We start from the raw sequence: 12,597 nt of genomic DNA on the forward strand, positions 1-12,597 counted from the left end.
TCAGGTATTTAGCACTGTTAAAATGTCCCTAGTGGAAGGAGCAGCAGCTTGCTTTGTTCTGCTCACTGAGATTGTTTGCTGATAGCCAGTTGAGAGAAGCTGGCTGTGTTTCTGCAAGCAGAAGTGTAGGTCTCATGGTATCTTTGCTTCTGCAGCGTGCCCAGGCAGCTCTGCAAGCTGTGAATTCTGTCCAGGCTGGAAACCTGGCCCTGGCAGCCCCTGCTGCTGCTGTGGATGCAGGAATGGCGATGGCTGGCCAGAGCCCTGTTCTGAGGATCATTGTGGAGAATCTCTTCTATCCTGTCACTCTAGATGTTCTGCATCAGGTAAAAATATGTTGCCACAAGGCCTTGAAGTATGGGAAATTATTTGCAATGTCTTTGTTCTACCAGTGTGTGGTGATTTTTTTTTTTTTTTTTTTTGTGTGTGTGTGTCTGTATAATTCAAGTAGTGATCACAGGCTCACAGGATGTTAGGGGTTGGAAGGGACCTCTGAAGATAGAGTCCAACCCCCCCTGTCTGAGCAGGACCAGAGAATCCAGCACAGGTCATACAGGAACACATCCAGATGGGTCTTGAAAGGCTCCAGAGAAGGAGACCTCTCTGGGCAGCCTGTTCCAGGGCTCTGTGACCCTCACAGTGAAGAAGTTCCTCCTCATGTTGAGGTGGAACCTCCTGTGCTGGAGTTCATATCCATTGCCCCCTCTTCTATGACCCAGATACCTACACCAGATTCTTTGGTTTCAATCCCAGTCTGGCCAGGCTTTAGTATCTCTGGTTGGACTTGATCTTAAAGTTGTTTTCCAGCCTAAATGATTCTCTTAATTCTAGAGACTTTGCTGCTCTGTTTTAATTGGACTGCAGCCTGCTACAATGCAGAGGACAAATGTATGCTCTCAGGACAGCTCTCACAGCTCTGTGTAGGGTTTAGCAGAAGCCACATTGCCTATGTGTGAGGGCTAGGGGTAAACCATGCAGTGTCTGAGAGTCCTGTGGGCAGCAGCCTGTTTGGAAAGCTCCTGCTGTGGTTGCTTAACTTAATCTTGATGTTTAAAATGCAAGCTTGGCTGTGTTTAAGAGTCCTTGAAATTCTTGGAGATGTTCCAGGTTGTGAAGGTGCATGTGAATCTTCCTGGGTAAGAATCCAGAACAAAACCAACCCCCCTTGTTCAGGGGCATTTCAACTCCCCCTGATGTTTTTCTAGTCTGATGCCATTGAGGCAAGTTAAACAACACCCAGAGTGTAGTTTTAAAACCTTTAACATTTTTGAGTTGGAAAGCTAACAAGGTAAAGGATAACCTTGTGTGTTTTCTGCTTCTAATGCTGGAGGTCAGTGTGGAGTTGTCTTGCTGGAGGTGAGCTGAGATCTACAAACATTGTCTTGCAGATTTTTTCCAAGTTTGGGACAGTCTTGAAAATAATCACATTCACAAAGAACAACCAGTTCCAGGCCCTGTTACAATATGCTGACCCAGTGAGTGCTCAGCATGCCAAACTGGTGAGTAAACACCTGAATTACTTGAACTTTTATTCATCTAAGATCAGTGTTAGAAAGTAGCATTTGGAGGTGTGGTGGTGGTGGGATTTGGGGAGAGCATATCCCTAGTAGCAGAGCACAGATGGGTGGAGTTAAAATGTAACTTAAAATGTTTGTGCAGGTCTACACGCTTGGAAGATGCATTTTTGTTAGATGTGAGGCTGCTTTGCCAGGATCTTTAGGTTGAAGATTGGACCTCGTTCTTAAATGTCTCTTCAACTTAAAATGATTCCATGAGGGAGCTCCCAGAGCTGAGGAGTGAAGCAAGGCACTGCTGGTCTCAAGGGCAGGACCTGCTTGTGTGCAGAGGGGCCTCTGGCTTGATCCACTGGGGGTGTCCTGGGTGTGAGTGCACCTTGGGTTGAAGGAGGGTTTGTTTCCTTGCAGTCCCTGGATGGACAGAACATCTACAATGCCTCCTGCACGCTGCGCATCGATTTCTCGAAGCTCACCAGCCTCAATGTCAAATACAATAATGATAAGAGCAGAGATTACACCCGGCCAGACCTCCCTTCTGGGGATAGCCACCCCTCCCTTGATCAGACCATGGCAGCTGCTTTTGGTGAGAACTCTTGTTGAAGTGTAAGCAGGACAACTGTAACCATTGGGTGTGTCAGCTGGGGAAGGGAAGGGGGACCCCACTGTGTTGAGTCAGACAGTCTTGGAATGCAGTGTGACTAACCAGGAAAACCTGGGAACTACTGAATGCAGAGTAGTAGTAGGAACACACGGATGTGGGTGCTTGGTGCTGCTTTGGAAGGTCTTTTCCCTTCGGGTGAAGGCTCTCCAGCTGTCTGTGCTTTGAGTGCCATCTGCTGTTCTGCCTGCAGTGTGCACTCGGTGATAATCTGGGGTGGTGTAACCTGTACTTAAACTCTACAGAGCAGAGCCAGCTTGTGTTCTGCACAGCAGCTGTAGTCTAAGGGCTGTTTGGGAACAGCAGAGTTGGAGGAGGAAGAGTTTTTGTAAATCTCTTGAAGCTCAGTTTTGCAATTAGAGGCGTTTTTGAATTGCTGTTTATGTTTTAGGATTTAGCTTTCAACTAAATGCTTATGTTGAAGGAAGATCAAGACATTTCCAGCTAAGTGTAGAGTTTTCTTGCTCTTGGGTGTCTTTGTGTGATGTGCATATCTTTCCCAGGTGCCCCAGGAATAATCTCTGCTTCTCCATATGCAGGAGCTGGCTTTCCTCCTACCTTTGCAATTCCTCAGGCTGCAGGTACTGTATTTCGTAAGTTGAAATTTTTATAGGCTTTCTATTGAAGCATCTTGGTGGTTTAAAGCTAAGTGGTGGTATTTTTGTTGGGGTTAGTCATGTAAATTCTGAATCCTGGCATCTGGATGTGGAAGGGAATGGTGCTTCAGTACCTAACCAGTACAGCTGTGGCACCTCTGGCTAGGTGATACCCCCCTGGGAGAAGAGGAAAATAGGAATAGAAGGATAGGAGAGGCAGTGTTTAAAATTTGGAGAATGGAGAAGAGAATTTTTTTCCATTTCTTGCTGTGGTTAAAGAGGTTGGGAACTCACTGACAGCTGTAAATGCAGTCAAAAGCAAGGAATCTTGCTCCATTTTTTTTTTTCCTAAATATTTTGAGTAAAGCTGATGTTTAAACCTGAAGCTGTTACAGCCACACTGCAGGTAACAGATTGTGGCCTCTGAGGGAAGTAGCCCAAGTGTCTGAGGTGAAAGCCTTCCACTGGGGTACCAGACTAAACAGCTCCTGCTCTGTCTCACAGCAGCCCAGGCTGTGTTGACTTTCTTGTAACCTCCTGGAATTTCCTTGCTTGTGACAAACAAGTGCAGATCAAACCCCCTTGAAGGTTGCTGTTTTGTTCAAACATCCTGTCCTGGTGGGGAAACACCCAGGGTGCCTTCCAGAAGCCATCTCACTGACCTCCTGAGCTCCAAAGCTCTGCCATTTGGAGGGCTAATGCAGTGAGGTGCCAGCTGTTAGTGTGAGCAGCCTGGAAATGTTGAGAAATAGAACTGTAAGGTTTCTCTGTTCAGGAGGAGATGAGCTGGTGGAGCACAGCTGGTGGTTCTCCACCAGCTCATCTCCTCCTGAACAGAGAAGCCTTACAGTTGCATGCTTAAAGCCAAACCTTACAGTTGCATGTTTTAAAGGCAAAGCATTTTTAGCATGCACTGGTTGGAAAGAGCCTTCCAAATGCACTCTGTGACACCTTTCCTGCACCAATGGAGCTGAGGTTTTGTGCTGCTTCTGCTTCTTGTGAAACCTGCAGAATGTTGTAGTCAAACAAGGTGGTGCCAAGAGGCACCTGCTGAGCACCAGGCACTGCAAGAGCAAACACTGAGAGATGAGAACACTTCCTGCAGCACCAGGACTTGGAGGCTCCTACTCCCAGGATCCATGGTCACTGTTGTCTGATCACATGCATGTTAGGGAAGATGTGCTGCTCTCCCTTCTGGTGCAGCAAACACACCAGAGTCCACACTGTGGGTTTCTTTACTGGTTAATATTCTTTAATTTCCAGGCCTGCCAGTCCCAGCAGTTCATGGAGCTTTGGCTCCTTTGGCTATCCCAGCAGCTGCAGCGGCTGCAGCAGGACGGATTACCATTCCCGGCCTCACTGGGCCAGGGAACTCAGTTCTGCTGGTTAGCAATCTGAATACTGAGGTTAGTGAAGTCCTAAATTGACCTTTTTTATGATCTATTTCCCCCCCCCCTCCTTCTCTCCTGTTACCTCTACTTTCACTTTCTGAACACAGATTGTGCTGAAACTCACTGAAAGTGAAATCCTGCTGTATCCTAAAGGGAACAGCCAAACTAGAAAAGCAGATGGCCCTGCTCTGCCAGCCCCAAAAGTTAAAGCAGTTCAGTACTCTAGTTGCTGAAAGGAAATAAAAGTCCATCTCAAATGAAGTCTTGCTCTTCTTTGGTTCAAAACCGAGGATGCTGCCTGCCTGCTCTTGTCCCATAAAGACTACAATGCCTTTCCCTTCCTTCCCTCTTCATTTGGAATCTCCCTGCCATTCCCATGGCATAGTGTCATTGGGGTCACAGACAGTCATGTCCATTCTTCCTTTTCCATAGCATGTTCTAGATTTTAATCCATTAATTCAGAACTACAGAGAGAGTTTGTTCTGACCTTTGCTCTTTCTGTGGAGTGTCTGGACCCCCTGCCAGCTTTACCTTGTTACCTGTGCAGTATTTTCCCTCTGCCATGTGCTTGCACATTTATTTTTTTTCCTTTCCAAGATTCTTGGAAGTTTTTTTCCTTAGCTAAACTCCCTTAACAGCTCACAGTTTACATTTTCAATTCTACTTAGTGAGTTGAAATATTTGACTCTTTCAAAAAAAAAAAAAGGCAAATATTTGAATGAAAAAAAGCTGCTTGTAATGAAAGAGCATCATAAGAATTCCATATGGGTACCTTGGATTTGCCTTCAGTTTGGCTCTTTGTTGGATTGAAAGTGTAGAATCTACTGATGTGTGTGCAGCAGAGTATGAGTTAACTGTTGTGGGACTATGCACACAAGTTACTACTACTTTGCAAAAGCTCTGTAACTTTTAGCAGTGATGTCAGAGTAACCACAAAACCTCTTTCGCATCAAAGGGGAAGCCTGGATGTGATGAATGATCAAAATGTTTAACTCTGGATGAGATGAGCCAATTGAATCAATATTTCAGACTACTCTTTTTATCTGTCATTACTGTTTTCTCCAGGGCATGAAATAATGGCAGGGGCTGTGGCAAAGCTTTGGTCTGGACAAGTTGCTCTTTACCTAGGAGCTCCTCTGCCATGCCAGGAGCTGTCAGTTTTGGCCCACTCCCATGAGTGAAGTCACGACTAAAAGCTGGCACTGTTATTCCCAACCAGTGTGCCACTGTCACTTGTGTGTTGCTGAGGATGATCTTGCAGTGACAGAGGCTGTGCTGTGCCTCTTTAATTTACCCACAGCTCTGAGCAGTGTCTGAATGCTGTGCACAGCTCTTGCATCAGTAGGAGCAAGCAGTTATTTCATGCCTTGTATTTTTGATGAGCTCTTCACTATCCATCCAGCTTATCTTTGGGCTAGAGAGACTTTGATACTTGTACTGAAGCTGTGAACTAACAGACCTGAAACTTTTTTCCATTGCCTGTATAATCAGTGTTGTAGAAACTTACCTGTGCCACAACCAGTTAGTTAAGAGACAGTATTCTTTGGAGTGACTACTCTGCCATAATGCCTAGGGGATTTTTTTTTTTTTTTCCTGAACTAGACTCATGGAAACTGAAATCACTCCACCTTTTCATTCCACGGTGCATGGAAGAAACCTCAGTTTGTGTTGATTCTTGCTTTGGATGCAGGCTTCTGTCTGCATGTGGAGTTCTGCAGGGGCAGAGATGCTGTTCCTGCCCTTTTGAGTTTCCACAGGATGAGGCCAAGCCACAGAGGTGCAGGGAAGAGACTCTGCAGCTGAGTTCCTCTGCAGCAAGAGCCTCTAGCCAGACCTCTTGAGGTTTTTGTGGTGCTGCTTTAAAGGCAGCAACTGGGTTCTGTGTTGGACTTAGTTTGCTTACAGCAGTGGATTGCTTCCTATGGTCCTGACGTGGCCAGTACAGCTTTTTGACTTATCCATGGAGTCAGTTCTGCTAAGAAGTTCCCTCTGATTGGAGAAAAGATGCTCAGGCAAAATTTCAGGAATTTTGCTATGTTAACTCCCTGTAGAAGTCACTCTGCTGTGATACTGTCTCTTACTTCTTTGTATATCTTAAGTAAAAAATGCCTTTTCTTTATCGTTGTGTTCCACTAGGTAAAACCTATTAACTGTTCTGTAAACCGAGTTATTGTATGTAGAATCTATAAATCTTTTGACTGATGGAACACTACATATTTCCTTATGTATTTACTGACCTGTGTTTTTTGCTACTTTTTTTTTCCTTTTCTCCCCATCCCTGAATTTTTTTTTTTTCTTCCCTTGATCCGGAATTTCTTTGCCAACTGACTGCACGGTACTTCTGCTTCCTGTTGTTGCTTGAAACAAAACCAAACCCAACAAAAAAAAAAATTAAAAAAAACTCCCTTTCCAAAAAAATAAATAAAAAAAAAAAATACAAACCCTGCTCTTCGGAAACCAACCTGCCCTTCAATATTAACCATCTTGAAAACTTCATCATCCATCAACCAATTTCGCCATTTCCTGCGGGGACTCTGCCCTTCCTCGTTGTGGACGATTTGTGCAACCTCGCTCTACCCCTTCGATTCCTTACCTCTTCCCTGTCCCTCCGCTGCCTTGCTCTGCTGTTCTCTAAAGAGAGTTACACCCCAATGCCTCTTTATTCTTTTCGGTATGTTATTATTCACACTTTATTATTACCTTTGTTTGTTTTTTCTTTATTTTTTTTTTCATTTAGTTGAGGTTTGTTGGTTTTTTTTTTTTCGATACTTCAGAAATGTTACAGTTTGCAGTTTGCTTTCTTGGTTTTTTTTTTTTTGTTTTGAATGCATAATTTCTTTTTTTTTGTTGTTGGTTTATATTTTGCTGGTTTAATTTAGTTTGGCCTTTATTTTATGTCGTGCATGGGTTTAGTGCTTTGCATGTCTTATTTTTTGTTTTGGTTAAGATTTTAAATTATTGAGAGCATGCCAAATTTTGTTCAGTCTTCTGGCAGTAAGGTGGTTGTTTTTATTTGCTTTTTGCTGAAACCCAGTGTCTTTTTCTTTTTTTTAATGTATTGTTCCATTTATTATTCTGCTATATAAAGAATTTTCCTTAATTAGAGCAGAATAAGTTAACCATGGTTGGAATGAGATCAGTTCTGGTTGTGAATGGATGTTTTTGCTGTTGGATTGATTGATTTATTTTATTTTGTAGCTAATATTAAGTTGAATGAGACTTTTGGTTGGGGGAGGGGGTTTTCCCCCCCTTGCTTAAGACTGTTCTTGTTTCCTCACTTTTTGAAGGAGTCTATGGTGATGTGCAGAAGGTGAAGATTTTATTTAATAAGAGAGAGAATGCCCTGGTTCAGATGACTGATGGAAACCAGGCCCAGCTTGGTAAGCAAGCTTCAAACTATCAGCCCATTAGCATTAAGAGACCAAATGGTTAATTAAAGCTTTCACTACTGCTTCTGTTCCAAAACAAAGACCCCAAACCTGAATGTGTCCACATCCTTAGCTGTGTCTGGATATGCAGTGTGGGCTTGGGATAGCTCTGGAGAAGGTACAGCTCCTTTGTGTGAAGAGTAGATTTGGATGTTCAAGTATCAAGAGGGTGGTGGAACACTGGAATAGGTTGCCCAGGGAGGTAGTTGAAGCCCTGTCCCTGAAGATGTTCAAGGTCAGGCTAGACAAGGCTCTGAGCAACCTGATCTAGTGGAGGATGATCCTGCTGTGACTTCAGGGGAGTTAGGCTGGATGACCTTTGGAGGTCCCTTCCAACCCATTCTATCTATAATCCAGAGGGGAAAATAGAATGAACCCTGCAAAAAGGCACAACTCAACTGCACTCCTGCAGAGAATTAAAGGCTGGACCAAATGACCCTTGGGGTCCCTTCCACCCTGCCATTCCGTGATCTGGGGAGGATGCTGTAGGTGTGTAGCTGTGTGAGTGAGTACTGCTGGAATCAGCATCTCTTTAACCCTTGCAGCCATGAGCCATTTAAATGGGCAGAAGCTGATGGGGAAGACGATCCGGATCACGCTGTCCAAGCACCAGACAGTGCAGCTTCCCCGCACGGATCAGGAGGACCGTGGCCTGACTAAGGACTTTGGGAACTCCCCTCTGCATCGTTTCAAGAAGCCAGGCTCCAAAAATTTCCAGAACATCTTTCCCCCATCTGCCACTCTTCACCTGTCCAATATTGCGTAAGTAAGGGTCAGGCATCGGAACAGGCTGCCCAGGGAGATGGGTGCTGTCCTGTGCAGCCTGCTCTGGCACTGGGGGGAGTTGAGCTACATGATCTCCAGAGCTCCCTTCCAACCCCTATCCTTATGTGATTTGTGCTGGAGTCACCATCCGGTGACGCTGGAGGTGTAGATATGGCACTTGGGGACATGGTGTAGTGGCTGTGGTGGTGTCAGGTTGGACTCCTATCTTGGAAGTCCTTTCCAACTGAAACAGTTCTGTGTTTCTGTCCCCATGGAGAGTTCCTGTATGGTCAGGTTTAATAATCTCTCCAGATGTGAGAGCAAACAGAGTCAGCTCCTGCTATCTAGCTGGAGGAAAGGTTTGCTCACCTACCTGTGGTTCTCACAGCCTTGCAGTTCAAGAAGCTGCTACCAGAGAACTTAGAAAAAGGCTCATTGATTTTTGTAGAGATCGGACTGCCAACATATATTTGACTGGCAAAACTGTTTGTTTCAGACCTTCAATAACTGAAGAAGACCTTAAGATGTTATTTTCAAGCAACGGTGGAGTAGTCAAAGGATTCAAATTCTTCCAGTAAGTGTTTTCTTTCATAGTCTCTCCTTGCATTGGGCTTTTCAGGATGAGAAGGGTGGAGGGTGCTTGTTTCTGGTGCTCAGCCAGAAGTCTGACTTAGTTCTGGTTGAGCTGTAGCTTAGGCTAAGTGAAAGGTGAGCAGAGTCACTACTGATGCAATATTTGACTCTGAGATAAAGAACTCTAAAATAACCCAGGACTTGAGTGTGTGGTGAGTACAAGTTGAGTAAAACCAGGGTAGCTGAGAAGTTTGGATGTCTTCATTGTAAAGATGGACTCCTCCATAATTAAAAAAAGCATATTGTACTTACCTGGGTGGAGAATTTTCTGCTGGCCTCATTGGGTGCTGGAAAGGAAAACTTGGGTCAAGTTTTCAACTGTGGGTCCAGAGGAGGCCACAAAGATGGGGACAGACTCACCAGTGTGAACTGGGATGGCTGTGCCTTAAAGAGCCCTTCCAAGAGGAACCCAGGGCAAAGCACAGAATATATTGATCCTGTTCTCACAGGCAGGGGAGCCTGGGCTCAGGGCAGCAGGATAATGAGGAAGGCTTGCCCTCCAGCCTCCACTGGAGGGGTAAAAAATTACCTTAAAAAAAGCATTGGGGGGAAAAAAAAAGGAAAAAACCCACAAATATTATCAGAGGGGTAGAGAACCTCCCCAGTGGGGACAGGCTTGGGAGAGTTGGGGCTGGGAGAGTCAGCCTGGGGAAGAGAAGGCTGCAGGGGGAGACCTTAGAGCAGCTTTCTAGTACCTGAAGGGGCTCTGGGAGAGCTAGGGAGGGACTTTTGACAAGAGCTGGGAGTGACAGGACCAGGGGCAATGGCTTTGAGCTGGAAGAGGGGAGATTGAGACTGGAGATGAGGAAGAAATTGTTGTCAGTGAGGGTAGGGAGACACTGGAAAGAGGTTGCCCAGGGAGGTTGTGGCTGTTCTCTCCCTAGAGACGTTCAAGATCAGGCTGGGGTGAGGCTTTGAGCAACCTGTGCTGGTGGTGGGAGGTGTCCCTGCCCATGGCAGGGGGCTTGGAACTGGATGATCTTGAAGGTCCCTTCCAACCTAAACCATTCTCTGAAGTCAGGGAAGCTCTGCATGTGGTGGTGGCATGACTGTGACTGAAGGTTGTGTCTTAACCAGGAAGGACCGGAAGATGGCTCTGATCCAGATGGGCTCTGTGGAAGAAGCCATTCAGTCACTCATTGACCTCCACAACCACGACCTGGGTGAGAACCACCACCTGCGTGTGTCCTTCTCAAAGTCCACCATTTAAAGCTTATTGGAAGGCATGAAAACAAAACAAAAAAAAACAAAAAAAAAAATGGACTTGACTTAAAACCTCTTGGGTTCAGCCTTGCCTTGAAAAGACTGAACACGAGGGTTTCAACTTCCATCATTCCAGAAAGAAAGAAAAAAAGCCACTTTAAAGAAAAAAAAAAAAATGCAGCTGAAGTGACCTTAAAAAGACCACAGAGATTTTATTTTTTTAAAGAGAAATCAGTTTACCGGTTTTTAAAAGAAAAAAAAAATGAAATCTAAATCCATATTGCTGACCTTGTGGTGATGGGTAACAAAAAAAAAAAATCTCCTGACTGTTCAAATAAAAATAATCACAAGTTGAAGTTTACACTTTGGAAACCTGCTCTGGGAAATTCCCCTCCCTTTTTTGCTCCTCTTCCTCCTCCTCCCCCAACAAAACAAAGCAGATTTCCCCCCACCTCCTCCCCCTAGTTTATCAGGTTTCACATTGATGCCTTTTTTTATTTTCTTTACCCATCTATGCCTTGAAGATAAAACAAACAAAGACCTAAAACCACTGTGTTAAAATTCACTTGAGCGCCTTTTTGAGTCAGGATTCTGCAGAACAGCTGGTGGCTAGGAGCTCCCAACTCACCCAGCACAAAAGATCTTTCTTTTTTAAGTTGCATTAATCTACCTTAACTGTGCATCTGCTGTCCTGTGCCTTAAACCTTTTTTTTTTTTTTCCTTCTTCTGAGGGGGGAAAAAAAAAAACAACCAAACAAACCAAACATCTGAACTGCAGGGAGTGGATTTGGGAGAGTTGAGGGTTTGATGCCTGAGCTCTGTTGGGTAAGGAGAGGATGAGAGTGGAGCTGGCAAAGTGGATAAAGAAAATATTTGGGCTTTGACTCTCCCAGCAGTTGTCCCCTACTGTCCTTGATGTGTCTTAGTATCACCTGTTCCATGCCACTGCTCGCTCTGCCTGGTGGAGACTTTTTTTTTTTTCCAACCTTTCTGTCCCAAACATCCCAGTTTAGGTGTGGTAGTTTCAACCCACCACAGCAGGCAGAGAGGGCTCTGGGTGGGGAAACATTCCCAAGGCCAAATCACATTCCATTATCCATTACAAGAGCATTGATGGAGAGAGACAAAACCACAACCACTGCAGGCCACTTGTGAAGACGAATCATTGTCGCGATCATGTCTGTGCGTGTGTGTAAATAATCTTTATCTGAAAGAACTCAGCTAGGTTCTGAGGAGTTCTTGACTGACTTACCCCCACGTTTAGAAAAGAGGTCCTTGGGGAGTCACTTTTTATTTTTGTGCCCCCCCACCCTGATCTGAGATGGATAATGAGACCAATGTAGCTCTGTCATCATCCTTGATAGCAAGTCTTCAGCATTTGAGCTTTTTTTCATCGTTGTCGTCGTTTTAATTCTTTGTATTATACTTTTTTTGGATGCTGTTGCTGTCATCTGTGCCTAGCAATATTTCCAGTTGACCAAATATTCTAATCTTTATATGCAAAAGAAATAGTTTAAGTACCTTGGTTTTTGTTTTTGGTTTGTTGTTTTTTTTTTTAATAGAATGATAAGAATGGTATAAACATAATCTAAATTTACTCCTCTTTTTTTTTTTCCTGTGCTTATTACCCTTGTATACTGTATTTTATTTTTTTCCCTTTTGTAATTGAAGCTGTAGGGCAGGAATTTAGTTGTCAGGTCTGAGGTCATGACTGAGGGAGGGAAGTGATGTGATGAAGGCAAGAAATCATGGTGAGCAAAGCAGCTTGGAAAAGCCATGTTGGGAATTAAGGAGCACAAAGCAGCTTGGCAAATGAAGTAAAAGGACCCAGGCTGATTTGTTTTGGTTTATTTTGTTTTGTTTCTTCTACCTTAACCTATAAGCCCAGATCATTTAAGTTCTAGGAGGGAATTTTTGAAAAGTAGAATGCAGCAGATTGTGTTTTCCCAACCAGATTTGATTTGGTTTGTTTCCTGGCTTTTATGACTCTTTCCCAGCCATTCTGCCTTCTCTGGTGTAATCCAATGTTGCCTTACATTTTTTTTCCCCCTCTAACCTGCAACCTCTTGGGATGCAAAGTAACACAAATCTTGTACTTTTTTTCAGGGTTTTTCTGCAAATTGTGGACCAAAGTTTTGTTTTGTTTTGGGGTTTTTTTTCGGTTTTCTTTTTCTTTTAATTGTCTTAGTGTTGCAAGTTTTGATTTCCTTGCTTCACCTGGGAGCTCTTGACTTGCCCAGCACTGAGTGTTTGGAGAAGTCTTAACTTTCTGTAGTTCCTCCCTGAACTCCAGGATGTGAATTATGCTGGAGAGGAGTGTGTGCAGTGAAGCGTGGGGGGTTCAGCTTGGGTTGCTGCCTGAGGTTGGTGATCCCTGGTTTTGCCCAGGTCCTCAGAGGGGTGGCT

At 44.3% G+C, this 12,597-nt stretch overlaps 1 protein-coding gene across 1 annotated transcript in view; it reads left to right on the forward strand.

Moving 5' to 3' along the window:
• Window positions 1–11,750, forward strand: part of PTBP1 (polypyrimidine tract binding protein 1) — a 31,176-nt gene extending 19,426 nt beyond the window's left edge. The window contains exons 6-15 of the mRNA XM_054398472.1: window positions 156–326; window positions 1,389–1,499; window positions 1,926–2,100; window positions 2,679–2,756; window positions 4,035–4,177; window positions 6,800–6,833; window positions 7,450–7,542; window positions 8,136–8,352; window positions 8,852–8,929; window positions 10,066–11,750. Coding sequence (XP_054254447.1) covers window positions 156–326; window positions 1,389–1,499; window positions 1,926–2,100; window positions 2,679–2,756; window positions 4,035–4,177; window positions 6,800–6,833; window positions 7,450–7,542; window positions 8,136–8,352; window positions 8,852–8,929; window positions 10,066–10,198 — 1,233 coding nt within the window. The 3' untranslated portion in view covers window positions 10,199–11,750. The remainder of the gene's footprint in view (window positions 1–155; window positions 327–1,388; window positions 1,500–1,925; window positions 2,101–2,678; window positions 2,757–4,034; window positions 4,178–6,799; window positions 6,834–7,449; window positions 7,543–8,135; window positions 8,353–8,851; window positions 8,930–10,065) is intronic.
• Window positions 11,751–12,597: the final 847 nt, after the last annotated feature.

Source organism: Indicator indicator, unplaced genomic scaffold, assembly GCF_027791375.1.
Source record: "Indicator indicator isolate 239-I01 unplaced genomic scaffold, UM_Iind_1.1 iindUn_scaffold_54, whole genome shotgun sequence".
In the NCBI taxonomy this organism is placed as follows: domain Eukaryota; kingdom Metazoa; phylum Chordata; class Aves; order Piciformes; family Indicatoridae; genus Indicator; species Indicator indicator.